This window comes from Gymnoscopelus microlampas, assembly GCF_963454915.1.
Source record: "Gymnoscopelus microlampas genome assembly, chromosome: 24".
NCBI classification, from domain to species: domain Eukaryota; kingdom Metazoa; phylum Chordata; class Actinopteri; order Myctophiformes; family Myctophidae; genus Gymnoscopelus; species Gymnoscopelus microlampas.
Genome location: NC_139961.1, coordinates 31,831,701 through 31,855,482, shown reverse-complemented (window position 1 = coordinate 31,855,482; position 23,782 = coordinate 31,831,701). Strand labels below are relative to the sequence as shown.

The 23,782-nt window shown below is 40.1% G+C and overlaps 1 protein-coding gene and 1 long non-coding RNA gene across 3 annotated transcripts; one reads left to right on the top strand and one right to left on the bottom strand.

Moving 5' to 3' along the window:
* The first annotated feature begins 291 nt into the window (after positions 1–291).
* Positions 292–3,206, top strand: LOC311040937. The gene is made up of 2 exons (XR_014600341.1): positions 292–2,543; positions 3,139–3,206. It is a non-coding gene; the product is annotated as an uncharacterized lncRNA (long non-coding RNA).
* On the bottom strand, positions 3,146–22,610 carry LOC311040936 (calcium-binding protein 39-like). 2 transcript variants are annotated; one of them, XM_084051370.1, is made up of 9 exons: positions 22,403–22,610; positions 8,284–8,445; positions 7,201–7,365; positions 6,411–6,529; positions 6,102–6,270; positions 5,768–5,827; positions 4,995–5,060; positions 4,217–4,360; positions 3,148–4,015 (listed from the first exon to the last, which is right to left on the bottom strand). In XM_084051370.1, exons 2-9 carry the CDS (start codon positions 8,383–8,385, stop codon positions 3,836–3,838), a joined length of 1,005 nt encoding a protein of 334 aa, XP_083907496.1. In that variant the 5' UTR covers positions 8,386–8,445; positions 22,403–22,610; the 3' UTR covers positions 3,148–3,835. The 2 variants fall into 2 exon arrangements, with proteins under 2 accessions (XP_083907497.1, XP_083907496.1); XM_084051371.1 differs by lacking the exon at positions 8,284–8,445 and having other exon boundaries at positions 3,146–4,015.
* Positions 22,611–23,782: the final 1,172 nt, after the last annotated feature.

Sequence of the window (23,782 nt, the reverse complement as noted above, 5' to 3'; positions counted from 1 at the left end):
ATTTTCAGGCAAACACGCACTGTATAGACTACATGATCCAAAGGCCATGGGTTCTATACATATCAAAATATGCTGTTACAATTTTACAAATTGTTGATTTGCTATTGCATTCCAATTTATAATACATGTGATTCATACAGTATGAAACCTTAGATGTTTTAATATATTGTCAAGAAATGCACAAAGTCCATTCTTACAAGCAAAGCCTTGTGTTGCAGAAGCATACTGTACATTTACTCAACTTAAAACACCATCAAACTGGACAAAAAACTAATTGACAACTGTGTGCATCTTCATATTTTATTGGTTGTGAATGAAACAACTTCAATGTGAAAAATAATGAAAAGTATTGGTAAGACCAAATTTTCAAAGTGGAAAATAAGAAATCCCCAAACAATCAAAAACTTTCTAGTAACACATGTATGTGGCCTCATTAATGCTGGAACAGATGTCAAGAGTGACAATTCTCATGTCTCTCCCATTACAATGCCATTACAATTATTGCATTTATAAATGGTTATTGGTTTAATCTAAGACGTGATTTTTATTGGATGGTGGACCCACATCCATAGCAGTCAGTAAGCCAATTACTTACTAGTGTTTGTTATCATTAACCCGTTCATCACATAATAGCTTTGTGGTTAGTTTGGAGAAACCTATTTTTTCCCCTACAGGCTTGTGATAAAAGTATTAAAAGCATGTAGGTATGAGTTATAAATATATTCTGAGGTTGTCAACTTGGCTGACATAATGTATAAATCAATGCAAAACCAGCCTGTATTTCAAATTATGGGGCTTGTAGAACTGGGGGGAATAATTGTTTTCTAAGTGACACTATGTATGTGAATGTCTTAATTGTAGGTATTATGGTTTTAAGCCACTAAATGATGAATTATGAATAATGTTTGTTGAGAAATTATAAACAGACTCGTCTTACAGTAGTGTTTTTAATTATGACTCATTGAATGTACACATTTTTCACAGCTAGAATTTCAGCAACTTATCCGGTTACAGCTGCACTTTAAAGTCTTTCCATGACTTTCTGTCTTGAGATTTGGCCTCATGCTAGGGCTAACACCCCCAAAGCATCTGCAGCTGGTGTAGGTTGTACTATTGTTAGCAGAGGGCTACGTTGGCTACAAAGACACAGGGAGAACGGAAACCTGGTCTGTGCACAATGAATCTGCTGCAATTAAGTTTAAAAAATAAACTGTTCCTTCGACAGCAATAACTCAAATATAGTGAGTTGAGAGGTTCACTGCTTAATCACGACAAATATGTTCTATCCTGAGCATATTTTCATTAAAATAATAATTAAGCTCCCCCATGAAAGATACTGAAAATACAAAATAATTAGAAGAGATGCTAAATGAATACCAAACCAAAAAGGCACCTCTGAATATTCTCTTCAGTTTTACACATCAATACCAAACTGTGATTCAAATCAGGACAAAACCCAAAGAGCTTCATTGTAATACATAAAGAAAAGCAGTTAAACAAAATACAAATAACTGTTGGCTCACCCCAAGACTTTAAGGAGTTCTCTAAAAAGAACCTTCTGTTGATTTGCTTATTTGCAATGGCACTCGTCAGTTGTACAAAGTATATACATTGCATAACAAAAAATGAAACACTATTTAACAAACACAAAATACCATCAAGCCTTGTGAATACAGTAATCAGCTCAAAATCAAATTGTAGGATAAACCGTGATTGTTTAAATCACACAGAAAGTGCTATCAGCGACCAGCAAAGAAAACTAATGATCAAAACAGTTTTTTTGAGGCTCTAATAGACAACAGTAGTAGAACTCCCATGACCGACTATGGTTTTATTTCTATACAAAGCACAATCTGAAATTTCAGATGGCTGCTTCTTACAGTTTCTTAGCAATGCCATTTCAAATTAAGGGAGGCTGAAACCATTTACTGATTACTATCATTACTAGACACAGTTTATGGAAATAAAAGTTGCATGCATTGACAGAAATCTATTTCAATCATCACTAGAGTGGGTGTGTTGCCAGTAGTGCGGTCCTCCTGAAAGTTGCTCCAAAATTCAATTTATTTAGTCTGATTCTTGAGCAGGATGTTAATGATGGTTTGCGTCTTTTAGTGTGTTAGAATCCTACTGCTCGTTTGCAAAACTGCATATTACTTTCTTTACATCTCCCAAATAGGGTATTTTGTGTTATTTTTTGGCAACAAGCTCTTCCATCATTGTATAAATGGTGCCCTTCTCTCTGGAGCTTTTCTATGGGGGTCGGGGTGGGGAGCTGTTCTCGTGCGACTATATCTTCAATCACCAATTGTTGAGCTGAAGGTGGCTGGCAGGAGAACTTTGACATTTTGCCCAACCCTAAAGCCAATAATAAGCTTTCTGTGAGCTTGTAGATTGGCTATTTTCAAATAGCTCATGTAATTGTACAGTAAGTACATACAGTAGAAGGTTAAAGTGATTAAACAGATTTTTATGATATATTAACACATTTTGCTGGGGACCCCCTTGAACCCCCTCAAGGACCCCTGTTAAAGGAGAATTACGTTCATTTTAAGTGTTATGTTTGATGTGCGTCAAATCACTTACCAACGTAGAAATGAAAATCGCGTGACTCCACTGATCCCCCTATCGACCCCCACCGTTGGCATGATAGTAGGATGCTGGATAGCCCAAATTCGCCTATTTTAACAAATGCAAAGTCTGTTTTTTTGCTTCTAGTACTCATTGTTGAGTTCCATGATAATGTAACAGGCGCTAAAACTCCGAGAAGCTAACGGCTAATAACAGAACGAGCTAATGCTGGTTGCCGGTTTCTCTCCCGACCTGGCAACCTGGGGCTGCCATGCAGAGAGATAAGCAGCCCCAGCATTAGCTCGTTCTGTTATTAGCCGTTAGCTTCTCGGAGTTTTAGCGCCTGTTACATTATCATGGGACTCAACAATGAGTACTAGAAGCAAAAAAACAGACTTTGCATTTGTTAAAATAGGCGAATTTGGGCTATCCAGCATCCTACTATCATGCCAACGGTGGGGGTCGATAGGGGGATCAGTGGAGTCACGCGATTTTCATTTCTACGTTGGTAAGTGATTTGACGCACATCAAACATAACACTTAAAATGAACGGAATTCTCCTTTAAGAACCACCGATGTACTGTCTGTGTGTAAAATATATTATGTAAACTCTCGCCAAGCTGTGTAGAGAGTTGTTAAGATTTAGGCCAAGAACATGTAAATGATTCCCAAAGCTATCTGAACAAAAATATGTTGTCAGTTGATTTGGAATAAGTAAGGTTGTTTTGGCATAAAGATGTTTGTGGGCAACCAAAGTAGGAAAACAGTGTTAAACCAGCTGTTAAACAAAATGTACATTTGTGTCCAACTAGTCTGCTCCTGAATCAGTACTCTGCCAAATCAGCAAATGATTCCTTAATTTATTGGTCTGAACTGTTAGATAGCTCAGTTGTATTGCATGGACATGGCAATTGAAAATGAAACAACAAAAATTGACCATTTGGAGCATTTTGATCATTGGTTCTCCCAAGAGAGCAAATACATTGCCTCCAACCTCATTTGTTGTGGCACTAAATGCTACAGATAGATACATTCATGAAAAAAGAAAAATACAAACACAAAAGACAGATCAGTGATTGGGAACTATTCTTTGCACGTGTTTTTAAAAGAACCATAAAGAGGGGAAAAAATACAAATGTCTTACATCTTTTTTTTCAATAAGATAACCACTATAAGTAATAATGGTTAATAATTGGTATTTTTTGTCTCATTCCTAGCGATAAAAAGTTATGGGGCACAGGGATTGGGAGTTTTTTGTTTTTTTCTAGGAAGCTGGTTTCTTCAGATCTCTAATCTGTTTGATTAGATAGGTTTTCTCGTCGTTGAACTGCTCGTCGTCGGTGCGGTCCTTCTGGAAGTTGCTCAGGAATTCAATTAATTTAGTCTGATTCTTGAGGAGGATGTCAATGATTGGTTGTGTCTTGTTCGGATTCGCCACAAACACCTGCGGACAATTAAAAGTTAACCACTTAAGCTATGCTCCAAGTTTAAAAGAAAAATAACTCGCAACGCGTCATTTGTGATGCGTTGTGAGCTTGTACATCTGCTAGTTTTGAAAATATAAAAATATTGTTGGTGCATGACGCCATCATACATCAAAATATAAATCAGGCTTATGTTTGTCTGCGGGAGCAGAGTAGTGTACCTTGAAGACATGGAAGGCCTCAAACTGGATGTTAGGACTCTTGTCCCTGAGCAGATTCATCATCAGCTTGAGGTTCTCTGGCTTGCTGATGTAGCGTGTCATCACTGTGAAGTTGTGTCTGTCCAATAGCAGCTCACCCAGCAACTAATGGGCACACATAACAATAAGGTAAAGTAGGATGAGAAAATGACAATCCTAAATATGGGCAAAATTAGCTAATTGGTCATCTTATTCTGTTGTTATCCAAATACCCTGCGGGTGGCCTGCTGTCATGCTATTGGCTGGGACTGTACTGTAAGTAACTAGTTCAAAGAGATATGTTGTGCACATCCAGTAGTCACTGGTGCGAGACAAAATAACAGTGAAGAAAAAGAAAAAAAGTCTGCATACAGCTTTAGCTCTGAATAAAGTTTGCTGTAATATCAACAGGTAGTACACAACATTTCGGCCTTCATCTGGGCATAGTAAACTACAGCTGTGTGCTGAATCTTTTATTTTATTGTATTTACTGTACTGCAAGTACTCAGCTTTTCTTTACTGGACTGGGGTTAGAAACCACTGAGCCAAGAACCACTGTACAGTGTCCTTCTCTTAATTTATTGTTTAGTGGATAGTAACCAATCAATATAATTAGGACCTATAGAGCAGTTACTGGTTTGTTGAGTAAATTGTCACAGTTGAATTAGAGGCAAGTAGCAGTCTACTACTGATTACTACTTCTAGTTGTAATAGTAATAGTATTAGTAGAGGAGAAGATGCTGAAAAACTACAGTCAAACCTTTAGCGACTGCCTCTTCGTGACATAGTTCTCAGAGTGCAACAGCTTCTCATACTCTGTAAAAATCTGCAATGACAGGAGAAGCACACCTCAATCACACACAGCATACAAAACAATCCTGTGGGCAGAAAACCTGTCAGATCTAATCTATTGGTAACTGTGTTGTGTGGTACTACTAATAAAGCTACAACTATCAAAATGTGAATTATTGTCTTTCCATATCATGGCTGTAGGGTGGGAACCTCTTATGTCCAAAACTGTTTTTTTAATGATCAATTTCTAATCAATGGAGTAACAATTTTTTGATATCTTGCCCACCTTTGGAGTTACATCATGGCAAGGTATCTACGCAACCCAAACCTTTACAAAAGTTTCCTTGCACTTGAACGTTTTTTTTTTTATTAAAAATAAATAAATAAAAAAGAAACAAATATAGCCTATCTACAAGATCATAACACATCGTTGTGAGCTTGTAGATCAGCTATTTTTGTGTGATACTATAGTATGACGAAGTAGGGCATTTATTTAAGAACAAACGTAGATAGTTGAAATATGGAGATACAAGGTGTCTGCCCGACAGTGCCGATATTAGACAATGTTATTATTCTATAGGGCAAGTGTAGGCTAATTTAACGGTGGCCATTTTACTTACTTCTTACTCTGGTGAAGTATCCCAGTGCCGAGTATGAAGTAAACAATCAAAATGACTGCTATGTGAATATGGTCAATGTGATCCTGTTGTACATCATTAGTGTTTTTGTGAAGGTACTCACAGCATCGTAGTTCTGTTCTAGGTACTCGGCTACCATCACTTTGTGTCTTGTCAGAAGGTCCTTAAGGAGAGAAAAACAGAGGTTTGTTCTAAGTCTATGATAGGATATATTGACAATCCCGCATACACTTTTTTAACTACATGAATCCTAACGTCCCTATTCTCCGGAAAACATTCAGCAACAATAAAAAAGGAGTGTGCTTTGTATAAAGCAAATACGTCAATATAGGGTTTAAGTGGCTAAATGCATAAACCACAGGACTAAATATTACTGGACTAAATACATATCCTGCATAAATGAGCAAAACTGAAAAAGAATATAGGATTTCAGCTACCTTAAAGGTGGCGAAGGCGTCAGAGGCGATGTCAAAGGTGGACATCTCCACGTAGTTGAAGAAGCAGTGAAAGTGTTCCGAGTGCAGCACTACCTTGGCCAGGGGCTCGTGACGGATACACTCCCTCAGCATGATCCCACAGTTCAACGCCACCTGCGGCGTCTCGTACCTAGAGAAAGAACGCAACACTTAATAAAGTGATGACTATGCCAATTAGAATTTTAATGCCAGGTGTTAAGGGGGCATAAGTGTCATGAGAACCAAATGGCCACCGTGTGAAAATCAATTAATCAAACACTGTGTTTGTACCCCTTCTGCAGTATTAAGAGGATTTCTTGATGAGAGCAGAAGTATTCAACGGTGGGGCTCCTCGTCCCGATCTGCCTCCTCAGGATGTTGTTGAAGATCTGACATACATCTTTCTTCCCCTAGACACAGAAACACACATCCTTTAATATCACTTAACTAACCTGGTGACATTTTCTTGAGTGCAGACAGATATAAGAAATAAAAATGAAAGACGAAATTGTTAATTTGCAGCACAGTCATGGCTTTTAGGAACTGATAATTAATGACAACAGGGGGCAGTGTTGCCATATAACATGAAAAACCTAAGCTAGGCTCAAACCATAGAGCTCCATGCCTAACACCCACTTCAGAGAGAAAGCAGCACCGATTACTTCATCATTACTGTGGTTTACCTCATTATTAGAAAATCTTGACACATTTAATATGAACACCTGACGTAACATTATTATAAAATAAGGAAAAACATAATAGATCCCCTTTAACTCATTCCCTGCCTAGAACGACTAAAACAACTTCTGTCCCATAAGCCATGCCTGCCTAGAACGACTAAAACGAATTATTAAAAAAAAAAAAAAAAAAAGTTTATTTTTTTTACATTTTTTTTTAAATTTGACCCAAAGACCACAGAGATATGATTTTTCGAAAATCTAGACTCCCATCCACTTCCTTGTTAACTTAAAGATTCTGTATCTCGGCTCCTGAGTACTTTTTTTTTCAATGAAAAATCTTGGCAGTGGGCAAACGGGGCCAGAAATAATTCAGGCAGTGAATGAGTTAATATCCTTCTTACCTCAAAGTCGACGACCTGGAGGTTTTCTACCAGCGTTATGAGTAGGCCACTGTTGTAGAGTTCCTGAGCCAGCTGGGCGACTGTCTCTGTGTGTGGTTCCTTGTCATTACTGCCGTACAAGATCTCCTTCATGGACACCAAGCACTTTGACACCTCCTCAGATGCCTGCGACAGAAAGGAAAAGAAAATCTTCAACATTCTAAATCCAAATTATTCATACTGCCAATGAACACTACCGACAATACTAATTCAACTGCATTTTCAATTACCAATATGAAATTATCCACACAGCAAAAAAAACGAAAAACTAATAATCCACCCACAGTGGTCAATTGGAAAACTGTCAGTGAAATGTACACCATGGAAAAGTTGACTTTCTACATATTCAGGCATAATGTTTATGGGTGGAGATGGACACAGTTACGTAGCGTAACTGCTGAAAACACAGACCTGCAAGCATTTCATAACATGGAAACATGAACCTCCACAGTACCAAGACAAACTTAACAATACGATCAAGGACCTGGCTAGCATCTCTGTGTGTGTGTGTGTGTGTGTGTGTGTGTGTGTGTGTGTGTGTGTGTGTGAGAGAGAGAGAGAGAGACACGGGGAGAAGACAGGGCTTGACAGGGAGGTGTCAGTAGATGACAGGACCAGGTTGTTCTGCTCTCTACTTTCACAGAGTGCTGTCACTCTGGGGCCTGGACACACACACACACACACACACACACACACACACAGTAGGGATCCTTTAGGATTTTTATAATTCTGGTTCCTTAACGATTCCCTCTTAATGGACCCTTACAGATCTGTAACTCTGAGTGGACAAATAGAACCAAATGGACCCGTTCCATTCGTACACTCTCAGTTATGGTGGTCCTTGAAATAAAAATGTTTGAGAAACACTGGTATTGTAATTGTAGAGCAGACGTGAAGTCCACATACCAGCTGATTCCGGTTTCTTGATGTTGGATCCGGTTCCTACGGTTCCGGATTCCAACTCTACACACACACACACACACACACACACACACACACGGCTGTCACCTAACACTACAAAGAGAGAGTTGTGTGGTCCTCTACCTTGTCCGTCTTCTTGTCCTGTTTGATCAAGATAGCCAGGTTTTCTTTCAGCGTGCGGACGATGTCTGCAGGGCTCTTGTGGGATTTACCAAACAGCGGCATGGTGGTGGCTGGACACACACACACACACACACACACGTACACACACACTCACCTCAGGACCTGGACAACACACACACATACACACACGGGGGAAGAAAAGGGGACAGTCAATAAGTTGTCGGCTGACAGCCTGACTCAGCAGCATTGGTGGGTAATTAGTTGGACATGAATGCTACCTGGGGTATCGATATACCAGGATGGCAAAGGTTCAACTGGTTAAACCTAAGTCAAGACCCGCTGTGATGGTGTCCAAGCAGGAATTAAACCGAAATGTCCCTTAGCAGTAGAGGGAGAAGGAGAGTCAGTGGGAAGGAGTCTGTAGGACGTGCGGGGCCAGCTACCCGGGTTTGTCCAGAGGGCAACGAGTCATGCCAACTTGCCAAGCCCTATCTCTGAGTTACAGATGGATAAATTAACACTGATTTGACTGTGTATCAGACAGTCACCAAACACTGAAATGTGAATCTGATTTGGAATCTTAAAAAAGGCTCAGATATAAAACTTTGCACACACAACCCACATCAATTGGTTTAATAACTCACTCAAACATTGGCTGAGCGAGACCGAGAGAATAATGTGTGTACGTGAGTGTGTGTCACTCCAGATTCCTCTAGCACCACAGACACACATTCCAAAGTCATCTCGAGTCTAACTACCAAACTCGCACACTAGACTTATACACATGATGGGACTGCCTGGGAACACGATCAACAGCAATGGCCATTTTGACACTGAAGTCTTCTTTAACCACTTAAACCCTAGCGTCCCTAATCGGGGGTGAATGTTCGGCGAAAATATAAGCTCACAACGTGTTGCAATGCAACAAATAATTGGTCTATACTTCAGAGCCAATCTGACAAACGTTCAGATGTTATTTTGCCTCATACTGTCAGAAGGTAACACATGTTTGGTAAATTGGGTATCAACAGACAAGAGGGTAGATGTAGGCTAATGTTCAATGTGTATAGACAGACAGACACAAATAAATCATGCCATTTTTGGTGAATCCTTTAATCCATTATATCGGTTTGATCAATATGTCAGGCGAGGCCAAAATTTGCAAAGCATTTTGTCCATATCAGGACCGGAGGCTAAGGTCACCGATATAAGTTTTGTTGTCCACAAATTTAATTTCAAGTTTTTGTTTGTTTCACATGTACAGTATTTTGAATGCATAACAAAGACACTTTCAAGCACTACTTTAAATGCTAGAATTGTAAAATAGGGAAAAACAGTAAGCATGTCTGACTGTCCAGAATGGAAGGCACGTGCACAGACAGTAGAGTCAGATGCCTTTTTGGGTACAGAGTTCATTAATTATGTATATATTGTAATCTTTGGTAGAGAGAAAAAAATCAGGTGATATCAGCCTTTCTGTTTTCCAAAATATCAGAATCTGCCTTGAAAAATGTGTCAAATGACCTCTCACACAAACACGCAAAAGGAAACAACAGCTGACTTTGCTGTTGGTGTCCATGGATTTATTTTAACATTTGACATCTTCAGAATACCAATTTCACACCAACCATACGTTCACTAGAATTTGTGTGGAAAATGGAGAAATGTAGAAAGATTTTTCAGAGGCAGCCTCGGGTTAATATTCATTACATGTAAGTGTAAGTGTGTACTGTATGTACACAACGGAAGGAAAGGATATATGGTTTTAGAACATTCTAATGGAGCTGAGGCGTTCGCAGAATGCAGGCCAGAGGCAGACCTATAACTTGTGACTACTAATCCTCAGCAAGGAATGCAAGGGCGTTACGCGTTCTCACCCACCTCTCTCTCTCTCTCTCTCTCTCTCTCTCTCTCTCTCTCTCTCTCTCTCTCTCTCTCCATCAATCCCTCTATCCTATATCTGTCCTTCCTCTTTCTAGACTCCTCTAATGCTCCCTCCTTCCAGCCCCGCTTCATTCTTTACAGCAGTGGTTCCCAAACATTTTAGCTCAGGACCCAAAAGAGAAATCAGATGTTTGCTCGGGACCCAAACCAGCGAAAATAGCTGATATACAAGCTCACAACATGAGCTTGCCTGTCATCTGCTATCTTCACTACTTTTTTTAATATTTTTTTCTAATTTAGGGAATTTCTGTGATTATTATCACATGGTTATTTATGAAATACATTTTGAAAAATGTTTTAATTTGTTTTCAACTCATGAAAATGGGTGAATCTTTGTGGAAATCTTTAGAACATCTTTTAAAATAATAATTAATGACAAAATTTAGGAAACAAAAAATAAAGGGATATTCACTCGCAACGCACGAAAAATGGATCTGACCCACAAATGGGTGGGCAGAGAGACACACACACACACACACACACACACACACACACACACACACACACACACACACACACACACACACACACACACACACACACACACACACACACACACACACACACACACACACACACACACACACACAAACAACGCTCCTTTAGACAGCCCACACCCTAGATGCCATGCTGTAAAAAAGTAATTATGCTACTGTATGTCATCAAAACAGTCACTGCCTAAACTATGTCATCACAACTTATCTAAAAAAATAGTCTATGTTGTCAACAATAAAGTAATAAAAAAGTAATGTAAATACTAAATCCTCCTATAATTCTACAAACCTCTGTGGTGGTGTGGCCAAAATTTGTTCTTCCCGGTTCTCCTCAGTGGCTGGAGCAATTGAACTGAATTTGCACACAACCATTGACCATTACCATGTGCACGGAACAGCGAAGCCCGTTTTTAGATTTCACCAAATCTCAGCTGTTTATTAGCGTTTTTGTGTAAAAGATGTCGCCATGGTAACGGCTGCCCAGCTGTGGGATGGCCCCGCGAGCTATGGGACGAACTTCCTCCCGGGTTGCCAGATCATGTGGGCATCTCCCCCCACGGGTATGGACTAGTACTATGTCATTTGGACATTGCATACCTGGAACTGTCTTCAGCAAGAGTTAATGCTCGACAAGCCACAATTTTGCTATGGACAAATTTGATTTAGATCTGAAAGACCTTCTGACTAAACAATGATGCAATCAATGTGTTGGGGTGATCAAGCTAGTGGGGGGGGGCGCTATGTTGTTTGTTTATAGTTTTTGTATTTTGTGAAATTCTATACAAATTGAATGAAAAAAAGAATAGCAAAGTCATACTACACAAAACCATTGTCCAAAAAAAAAGGTTATAGTATAACTACAGTATAATGGCCAGATAATGCCATACTGTACTATTAGTCCAGGGGTCAAGGCAGATTTTTCTACCACCAAAGCTGACCGTAAAGACATAATACCTAATGGGCTGCAGGACATCTGGTCACCTGTTGCAAAGAGAGCTTTAGGGCACTTCTAGCATCAACAGGAGCTGTGTTTCCATTAACTGATAAGTGGCATTTAGTTTCACTTTGGGTAACCACAGCAGGAGTCACCAACATGTTAGGAGATCAGTCTGATTACAAATGTCTGGACTTGTGAACCCACTGGGATAAAAAGAAAAGAAAATATAATGCTGTGGTTAGAGAACTTCAATTATAACTTGAGACAACAAACTGTGAACTAATCTGGAACAAGAGGAAATTAACTAGTTGCTTTTGATGCAGAATCTCTCGTGGTTTAAGTAGTCAACAAGAGTCAAACTTTTTTTAAATAATACTTTTTCCATATGTAACAGACAATAAACATACATGTACATTGTACTGTATCCAACATCTTATTTCCCCAACCCCCCACTCTTCCAACCCCCACCAAGGTCATAACAACAAGACAAAAGACAGTAAAGACAAAAAAAAACAAGACAGCAAAAAATAAGTAAAAAGACAAATAGTAAAATAATAAAAAAAAACAGATTTTTAAACAGAGACAAACCAAACAGTATAATGTTCATCAGAGTGTATTGTACTTTTCAGGTTAAGTTATGTAAACAATAAATAAGCCTATTTTACAGGAAGTTGAATTGAATATGGGCCTTTTCTGTTTCCGCCCCCTCCCTCTGTAACAAACTCCCAACACACATCAAAGCTGCCCCACCTGGCTCGTTTAAAACTGCCCTCAAAACCCACCTCGTCAGACTTGCCTTCCCTTCCCTCCTTCATTCAAATTTCATTCTTCCGATATAAAAAAATGTTGCTTAGTTTTCATCTTTGGCCTTAATAAAGTTATTTTAATTGTTTTGAAAAGCAACTTTGGGTATTTTGAATAGCACTATGGCCTACGTACATGCTATGTATCTATCATTATTATTATTACTAGACCATACCCGGTGAAGGGCGCAGGCGAAAGTAGTTGCAAAGTTGGGGTTAATGCACGTCCTGTCGCGCGGTTTCTCCCCCGCGCGCGCCCCGTCATGGCGCCCCCCTATTTTGGGGTACCAAAAGCGTGGGACAAAAAATTCCAAAAGTGAAAAAGAAAAAAGAAAAAAATTCAACATTTCTTTTTTATTTTCCTGGGTGTCCCCGGACCCCCTGGGGGCCCGCGCACCCCTGTGGAACATGGCGGACCCCTTCGGCTGTTTTTTTTATATTATAGGAGGGTGTTGTGATGTATTTCATATAAATGTAATTTCAGTAATGCATTGAAGCTGGTATTGAGGCGGTACTAAAAGAGGCGGTACTAAAAGAGTATTTGTAGTAGTAGTTAAGTAAGTATTGTTACTCAATGTATTTACTTGAAAGTGTTGTTAATGACTTTATTAGCTTTAAAGTTTTTTTTACAGATTTTTAAGTATATAAGAAAAAGAGGTTGCGCATCAACAATGGGTTTTCTCAGTGGAGTGCTAGACCCAAAGTCAGTATACATATCAAAAAAATGAATTTAAAAAAAAATCCAAAAAGGTAGCACATCCAAAAATGTCAATTAAATGGAGGACAAATTACTCACATTTCCACTTTTTTATTGGCACACCAATAAAGTGAACGCTTACGCGTTTCGGCTATGAGCCTTCCTCAGAGCATAATGTCTGATTGACATTTTTGGATGTGCTACCTTTTTGGATTTTTTTTTAAATTCCTTTTTTTGAGATTTTTAAGTATGTTTACAGTTTTTATCAACTTTTAGGTATTTGTAGTGTTTTTATCAACTTTTAGGTATTTGTAGTGTTTTCATCATTCTTTAAGTATTTTTACTCTTTTTTCAACTTTTCAGTACTTTTAAGTATTTTTACTCATGTTCAAGGTATTTGAGTATTCTCTCCGTCCCTCTCTCTCCCCATCTCCCTATTTTCACAACGCATCGCGAGGCGTTGTGAGCTTGTAGATCAGCTATTTTCACAACGCATGGCGACGCGTTGTGAGCCTGATGAGTTTGTTGCAACCTTTATTGTGAAGGAACGACTGGAAGTGCTAAGCTATTCAGTCGGACTGTGACATAACACTCTGAGATGCTACCTCGTGACATTGTATCACAGAAATCCACAAAAGTCACCAAAATAACACTGTTCAACGGGCTAATTAGTTAGCATTGATGACATTGACCACACTAACGTTCATACAGGTTGTTGATAAGATGTTTAACGTAGCCGTTTGAGTGACGACAGCAGCGTTGGTTAACATTAGCGTTACGGTGCGTTTTAACAGCGGGCAACTCTGGACGATGCCGGGTGATATCGCCCAAAAAGATAAAGAAAATCCATCTTTCATCACCCCCCCGCCCACTTCGCCCGATCGCCGGCTCTCATAGACTTTCATTATATTTTGGGCGATGTTGCCCGGCATCGCCCGAGAGTTGCCCGCTGTTAAAACGCAGGGTGAGTGTTAGGCGCATGCTAATTGCTAACGCTACCCAGTTGCAAATGTGGGGTTAATGCACGTCCTGTCGCGCGGTTTGTCCCCCGCGCGCGCCCCCCCCGGCCCGCGGTCACCCCTCTCCGCGGGCGTATATATATATATATATATATCAGGACGGAGAATGGCGTAGGCATGTTACTGGCCCGGCCCGGGGCCGTCTGGTGTTGTGTTTACTTTCCACAGAAAGAATTGTAGACAGTCAGAGAGTGGGCGGGGTCTCGGTGTTGCCATGTCGGCGTACTGTAAGCGCTGTAGGGCCAATGTTGGTGGTATAGGGTTCGTTTGGTTTGGCCTCGTTTTCATAGACCTCGTTGCTTGTTTCTCTCGCGAAACCTGGCAACGACACGCACGCGCACACGCGCGCGCACACACACACACACACACACACACACACACACACACGCGAAGCAACGCATGCGCAGTTTGATCGGAGACCCAGGACTCCATCCACCCACCCACCGTCAGGTTACTAGAATTATAGTAGGATTATAGTAGGATAATGAAGAAGGATGAATGACATTGTATAGAAGTCATGGGGCGTTTCAATGGCCCGGCCATTCTCCTACAGTAGTTGTGATGTCATAGGTTTGAATATCACTTGGGACCTTTGTCTCACATCATCCATTATGTTTTGCTCTCTCTTTCTAGTGTCTCTCTAGTCTAGTGAGACGCTGCAGAACCACAAGCGAGTACAGAAAAGCACAATGGAAGAACTTCAAATGTGTGCCAGCCAGGGGTTTCACCTCCGGTTATCCCACAAGAATTAGGTGGCAAGGTTTAATCTCTTTAGTGACCCTCCCTGGCCCAACACCACACAGTAAGGTCCTGCTGACTGCAACCATGACATAATTATGCTCCAGATATTAAGCTTTCATTGTAGGCTTCTTAGTGGTCGGCTATATTACCAAAGGTTATGTAATGGAATTAATCTGGTGCCCCCAAATGAATATTGTTAGCAAGCTAAACCGTTTGCCTGCATGATGGCCTTTATAAAACTAAACCGCACACATTGTACTGCATATACAATATGATGTGTTCTGAATCTGAGCTGAGCTAGCCCACATATTTCTGTCAATGGTCAACTTCTTAACTTCTTTAAGGTCATACTGACTTAACCCCGCACACACACACTTTTCTCAATAATCATGTGTTTTTATGCAACTTCTCCAAACACTATTAAACAATATTTTTGTTCTTATATATAGTGTATTGTATTTCTACACGAGCCATGCACCAGCGGAAGACACATTTTCATTCTGCATTAATGGACAATAAAGTCTTTCATTTGAATCTTGAATGTTGCCAAGACTAGAATTCCACATTATCAGAGTCTGTCAGGATTCATGACAGACCTGCAGTTTCTCAAGTTCTCACTTCTCACTTCAATATCGTGTCAGATATTTCAGAATGCAGAATTTGCAGTGTGTGAATAATAATAATAAATAAATAAATAAATAATCATAATAATAATAATAGAGAGTGAAAAGGGTTTCACTTTCAAAGTCCAAGATGATAAGGAGATTATATACTAATATTTATGACAACTCTGTTTAACTCATTAAGACCTGGAACGCATCTGTGTAATTTTTGAGTGGTGCCAACCACTCCTACATTTGACTTTGTCCGTGTGTCCGTATGTCCGTCCGTCCGTATGTCCGTCCGTATGTTTGAGCACGGCTGATTGGTCAAGCTTCACGTGACAACATATTGTTGCTGATTGCAACACAAGGATGCAACCAGTTACACTTTCAAAGGCACCACTCTCTTCACACTGGGTGTGATTTTTTTTATTTTAGCTAAAAAGCATTATTTTACAGTTTGGCTATTCAAAAATAGCAGATCTACAAGCTCATAGCGCGGCACCGAGTGCCGCACTACGAGCTTGCAGATCTGCTATTTTTTAAAATCATGAAAATGTGTACAAAACTTTGAATACATATATTCTTTTAAAGCGAACATTTTTAACTCAAATCTTTGCTTCTGGGGTCCCTGGAACATAATATTTTGAGATGGGGGTCGGCGGCCAAATACATATCATTTTGGGGGTCCTTGACATGAAAAGGTTTGAGAACCACTGATATAGAAACATACGTTTTTCAGAAAACTGTTAGGATTTAGAAGACATAGTAGAATCGGCTTCTTAATGGGTTAAATGAGGGGGGGCACTGATCAAACTCAAACTGTTGACAATTTACTGAGATGCAGCAAAAATGTCTATGAAAACAAAATGTGATTGAGTTTTTTTTGTAACTGCCTCATCCCTTTGTTTACATCAAGCCTCCACTTAATATACAATTTTACACTCTACTGGTAGTAAAAGCAGGAAGCAATTCCTTCCCCTCAAGTCTCTTCTTACTGCTAGATATTTTCACAACAGTGATTTAATGTCTTCCTTATCAAGTCACTCAGTTAGTTTTATAAGATCAGTGTTTTCGGAACAGGACTCAAATGAAAACTTGTTCTGCTGCTCAGTGATCCAGGAATGTAATGAACAAAACAAAACAAAAAACAAGACACGCTTGTCACGTGTGCAGACTGAGGTCTCGATATGGTGAAGGTCCAACTTGTGACCGGCAGTGTACCAAAACATAATACTAAACCTCACTTTTGACACAGTGACATGGGGCCTTGAGAGACAGATTCATGGTGATACAATAAGGTCTGTTGGCCTGGGCCATACAATATATATTATATATATATTGCCCCCTCCCGCTCCCTCAGGTCAGGTGATGCCAACCTCCTGGACATCCCCAAGACAAATAAGCGAACCTGTGGTGACAGGGCCTTCTCGGTGGCCGCCCCCCTCACTGTGGAACTCACTCCCAGCCAACACCAGAGCTGCCCCCACACTCACCACAAATTAAAACCACACTCAAAAACCCACCTTTTCAGACTCGCATTCCCTACATAAATCCCAACCCCCTGTGTTTACTTTTCTTTTATAGTTTTTTTTAACCTTTTCAACTACGTTTTCCTACTAAAGTTGTTTTTATTTTGTTTCTGTTAAGCGACTTTGAGTACCTAGAAAAGCGCTAGGCCTATAAACTGTAAATCGTATGTATTATTATTATAAACGAGTGGTTCCCAAACTCTTTAGTTCAAGATCCAAAATTTGAAATTAGACGTTTGCCCGGGACCCAAACTAGTGAAAATAGCTGATTTACAAGGTCAGTCACAAGCTTGTAGATCAGTATTTTCACTATTTCTTAAACATTTTTTTTTCAAGAGTGCATGCATTCAGTCAGTCAATGACAACCCTATCTATCTAACGTTGAGCCAGAAACTATAGACTGATTTATACTTCGTCATACGATGGTGTCCCGTGCTCGTTGTTCTGCTATATTCAGCACAGGACACCAGCACACAACGAAGTATAAATCAGGCTTATACGTGAATGAAGCCCATGAGTCTGGTGCCCTTAAGCACCTGACAGTATGGAGAGTGAATGGGCCTGATGCAATATTTCACCCATATAAGCAGATTTCTCATGGATTATGAGCTACCAGGACCTTTGACCCGATATATGAGCTTAAATATGAAAGCAGTTATGTAAACGGAAAAAGATCCTAGGAGGACTGTTATCTAGACTAGACAGCTGTCAAATACAACTCTCACGAAAGATTGAATGCTTCCCTTTCAAGGCTATTTTAAGGGTCAGTAAATAATATATGATAAAATGTAATGTAATAGAACTGTAAATGACATTTTGATTGACATCTATATTGACAAAATGCATATAATAAAAAATATATTTGTCAAAAGAATAGAACGCAATAAAGCTTGGGAGCTTATACAGTATGTCCATTGTGGTGCTTTGAGTGTATAAAAGTGGCGGCACAAGATCACTTATTTGAAACCATATTACTCTCTCATAATATGAGGTATCAGGTTCAACAGGTTGTCTGTGTATACCAAGATGTGTGTGTGTGTGTGTGCGCGCGCACACACGTGCGTGTGTAATAACACTGCTGATACAAAAATAACAGTAATAAAATGAATAACGTACAGTATGTATATAGATTTTAACCCATTAAAACCGGGAAAGCATCTGTCATTTTCGATTTTAGCATTGGCTATTCAAAAATAGCAGATTTACAAGCTCACAGCGAGTCACTTCGCGCTGCGAGCTTGTACATCTGCTATTTTTGAACATTTTAGAAAAATCTTGAAAGATTTTGAATAAATTACAAAAAAGTTTGAGAATCGGCCTCAGGTCTTAATGGGTTAAGTAGCCTTCGTAGAATGTCTGGAACGTGGAGGCAGATGTCCTTGTTGAAGACATTACACGTGGATAAGGAATTTGGAATTTGCATATCCTACATGTAATTTGAGAGTTCAAACAGGACAATCCAGCCAGGGCAAAGAGGTTGTTAACTCCTTTGTTTTTGGTGTTATACTATGAGCTAAGGCAATGCTGGCTGACTGACTGCTTGAAGTCATCCATAAGTCATGAGAGAGAGGGGGAGGGAGAGAGAGAGTGAAATAAAGGCAAAGAGAGATAGAGGGAAGTAATCAGGGGAGAGAGGAAGAAAGAGAGTGAGAGAGATGCTGCCCTTATCAAAGCCAATTTCCAATTCATTCTGAGCGATTTACAAAGTGCAAGGTCAAAGTTAATGCCATGGCATGAACATTTGTCAATGTTTTTACAGGATGAATGCTCTTGCGTTATTCACTGTGTCCATCAGTGAAGACAGAAGAGTGCATGCATGCATATACACCGTTATCGTAGTATAGGCAGCAGACAACCCATAATAATGGGTCTTGAGAGCACTGAGAAATCTTCCAGTGTACAGTCTAGCCTAGCGTCACCTCTGACTGAACACATCACAAGACAGCATCCGGTCTTTACATTACTTTGGCCCTCCAGCCTCACCATGGGCAGAGGAAGCCGAGTACAGCAGTTAACCACTTAAGCCCTATTATGCTTTGTTTGTTGTACGACAAATGGCGGAAAACAACAGATCTACAAGATCACAACGCATTCCGATGTGACACTGTGAGTTTGTAGATCTGCTATTTTCTGACATTTTTGAAAATGAAAATAGGGACGCCGGGACGGGGTTAATGTGTTTAAGGGCTGGCGTGACACTGCGGTCACTCGAGTGTATATGCACACTGTAAGTCTGGTGTTCAAAATCTGGGGCAGAACTGATCTGCATGGTAAGTGCGACCCTACTACTGTAACCTAGGAACTGTCTGTTGAACTCTGTCTGTACATAATCCAAGACCTCTGCCTCCAGATCCGCATGACTGTCATGACATCACAGAAACAGGATGGTTTAGGTAGCCTGGGCAGCATTCCATTTTCGGGTATATGATCCGGTCGGGAGCGGAAGTAAAAAAAAAGAAAAAGTGGCCGGATGGGCAGAACCGGAAAGACGTCTCACCCCAAAATAGGTCCGTGCTAATAAAATCCTTGATGCGGCATTGTTTAGCTTATTTTTTAAATGTAAATGTGCGTGCACTATCCGGAGACTATTCAGCGTCGGTATTATCCCACGGGGAAATTCTATTCCATTTAAATAGGGATTGGGGAACCAAAACAAAGCGGCACCGCAAAACCGGATGGGCAGAATCCGGAAAGATGATTCTTTTTTCTTTTCAGTAGGCGTGGTCTAGACCGGATCATATGTTGTCTTCTGGAACGCAGACCAGGCTTTCCTCCGAGGTGGAAAGACTGGTGATGCGAGGTTATGGTTTAGGTAGCACTGGAATGTCACTTGCAGTCTCAGCTTCACCCACTAGGGGGCATGCCTATAAAATGCAGACTCAATTGTAACCTACTGAGTAATAATCGGGGAACCTAGACCTGTGGTTCTCAAATTGTGGGGTCCTGAAATGCCCAGGGAAATGAGGAACAGTTTAATTTCACTATTATTTAATCGACTAGTTAGCCCAATGAGGGTGAATGTAAAACAATGTCAGATTTTTGGGGCGCCGCTGGCCTTGCGGTTAAGGCACATAGCAGCCTCAACTCGCTGTCAGGCTGACAGCGAGTCGTGGTTCGAGTCCCGAGGCCGACGACCTTTGCAGCATGTCACTGTTTCCTGTCTCTCCCTCTACTGTGTTGTACTATCAATAAAAACTATAACAAAATAATGACAGATTCAGATCATAGGTTTTCACTCTCTCCACGGTTATCTCCCTCGACAGTAGAGGTGTATAATTCAATTCTGTACTAGAACTAATCTAACAAACAAAAATATTCTCTTAAGGGGTCCCTGCCTGGCAAGTGGGTGTCTGTGGCCACCTAATACATAATCAATTTGGGGGTCATTGACATGACATGACCTAGACTCCATGATTCCATGATTTTTGTGTGAGGTCCTAGAGCAACTGGGCTCACACAAAAATCATGGAGTTAATAGGAATCATAGACATACTGTAGATAGGAAGACCATATAGCAATGTCAAAACACAAGCAATTGGCCTTATCACAATCACACACAAGACAGAAACTATTGATAATATTTATCTGTAAGACGTTGGCCATCAAATATCTGAGGAGTCAGATTCTACCTCGATTCCACCCCATTAAGGCCTGAGGTTCTGATTCTACAAATCTATTATTATACACCTTGTTTATTAATGATTACACAATAGATAGATAAATACAACCAGGAGCAATGGCCATTTAAAGTACAAGTGTAACACAACTCAAAGTCTAGAGATGACACACCTCTTCCTGAACATATGATATAGGCCTAAAACGAATTAGACACGCACATAACTTGGAAATGGCAATATCAAAATGGACATTTACCTATAACTTTAACACACTGGGAATTGGCTTTGTACAGTCTGTCAGTGTGTTGTTGGGCAGTGGTGAAAGAAGTACTCAGATATTTTACTTGAGTAAAAATAACAATACCACAATATAAAAATACTCTGTATTACAAGTAAAAGTCCTGTGTTCAAAATGTTACTTGAGTAAAAGAAAAGTATTGGCACCAAAATATACTTAAAGTACCAAACGTTAAAGTACTAAAATGTTTGAAAAGAGCATATCTACAAGCTCACAACGTCATGCATTGTGAGCTTGTTTTATAATATATTTATTTTAATTTATTTTAATTCATATCTACAAAAGTAACTAGTATTAAACTAAAGTTTTCAAATAATTGTAGTGGAGTAAAAGTGCAATATTTTCCTCTGACATGTAGTGGAGTAGAAGTAAAAGTATTGAAAATTGGAAACACTCCAGTAAAGTAAAAAAAAACTCAAATTGTGATTAAGTACAGTACTTGCGCACATGTAATTAGTTACTTTACACCATTGTTGTCGGGTACAGAGAGCATTTCTCATGCAGTCCTGCCAGTGTTAAACATTACAGGCCCTTGTACAGTACAACGCCATCAGTACGTAGAGCCATCTGGCCAATAGCGTGGCAGACTGATTGTGTGTGCGTGTGTGTGTGCTGTGCGTGTGCGTGTGTGTGTGTGTGTGTGTGTGTGTGTGTGTGTGTGTGTGTGTGTTAGCAGCAGCATATCTGGAATGTGTGACATGACATCTCTCCATAAACACGCACACAGTAATCTAGTCGAGAGAAACAAGAAGTACTCGTCAATATAATGAGAAGGGAAAACAAATAGTCCCCCCCACACCCCACACACACACACACACACACACACACACACACACACACACACACACACACACACACACCACTGAAAGCCCCCCAACAGTGTTTAGGGAAGCGCAGCCCCGAAAGACGTGCGTCTGTAATGCAGTCAGACAGCTATGAATTAATTATTAAGGCAGCATACACACTAATTAAACAATCCAAGGCAATGTTATTATGTTTCTTTTACGAACTACTCCGCGTTTAATGCGTGACAGATCCTTCCTCCCAATCCGTACAGCAACCCCCGCGTCAAAACGCCTTTATTATGACCAAACAAAACAACAGCAGATCTGATTTAATGTGGCAACATTTGTAGCGATTGCGACATCATCATCACAGCGACTCAGTTGGAAACAATGTGTCAAATCAAGGGCAATATTAGCCTCGGATCAAGACTATATCATAGATGTATTTAATCGAGTCTGATCATAGATTATGCAAATGTCAAAATCAATTAAATACATCTATGAGGATAGTCTTGATACAAGGCTAGGGCAATATTAACATGATCACCATTAAAAACACCGACTCTATACGTGCGTTGCTGCTGCTGCTGCTGCTGCTGGCACTGACTTACGTAGAGCTGCTGTACACAATGTCGAATAATAATACTTACAGTGCGGAGATTATTTTCTCTTTGATCTTTATTTTGATCTCGATCACTTCTGATCTGTCCCGTCTTGCACAGTGTCGCCTTAATAACCCAGCTTCTTAATAACCCAGCTTCTGGGGGCACCACCACGCCAGGACTGAGTGGAGTTGTGTAGAAACTAGTCTAGAGAAATGTGTGTGTGGATCATGGATGGTGAGCGTTTCAAGATCTTGGTCTGACACTCCAATGAGGGCCGAGGAGGGTTCCGTTCCACTACTGTTACTGTGTGAAAACACTGCTAGGGCAGTGTTGCCAGATTTTTGTGAGAGAAATAAGCAACCATGGTCTATGAAAACAAGGCCAAAAAGAAGCGACTATTCTGCTGTAACTGTACTGTATAAATCAATCAGCTATTTGAAAATAGCCGATCTACAAGGTCGCGATACGTTGTGAGCTTGTAGATCTGCTATTTTCAAAAAAATCTTTAAATAAAATGTGGAATGTTTGAAGATTTGTTTGAAACTTTCTTACAACACAAACCTGTACGAGACAAATATATTTGGGGGGTCCTTCACATGAAAATGTTTAAGAACCACTGATTTAAAGAACATTTAGGAAGGAAGCTCAAATAAGCAACAAGGCCAAAAACCCGCAACCAACCAATATTTATTTACAAGCTACTTTACAGAAAAGGAAGCACAAAGTCACTTATAATAAGCGGACATGGCAACGCTGCTGCTAGGGCGTCCTCACGCGTCCTCGACACCTCCCCTCTTGCGCAAACTCTGATCTGATGTAATCCAGGCGAGTGTGACTGTGTTATGATAGTATGATGTTTTGCATAGTATTGTATATTCAGGGTTGAGCTCTAGGGGGTACGGGCGGGTACGGCGTACCCTTAGTTCTGAGACTGTGGGGGCTGGGGGCTCGCGCGTGCTCCACATGCACTCACCGTCAGCGGCGGTCGTTAACACCTTAAAGTTTAAACAATAGCCTCTGAAGGTTCGCGCCGTCAGTGGCGAGACATTCTCAATAGCGTCTACCTGGCTGCTTTGCATAACATTAGGCTACTGGAGAAAAGCCATGGACTTGAATTGAATGTGCACTGCAGAGTGTGAGGGGGATTGCTTAGCAGAGCACCCAGTTCTCTGAGACAAGACAAAGACAAGGTGTCTGATTATTTTAACTGCTTATGTGTGGGTGAGTCTATGTAAAGGGATTTTATATAAAACTAAAAGGAAAATAAAATAATTGATTAATTGAAACAAAAATAAAAACAACAAATTAACAATGCAACAAAATAATAAGAAATATAAATACATTAATAATCACATGTTGAATACAGTATTAGTAAGTGGCTATGTGCACATGCCTGCGCACGTGCGCGCGCACGTGACGTCATAA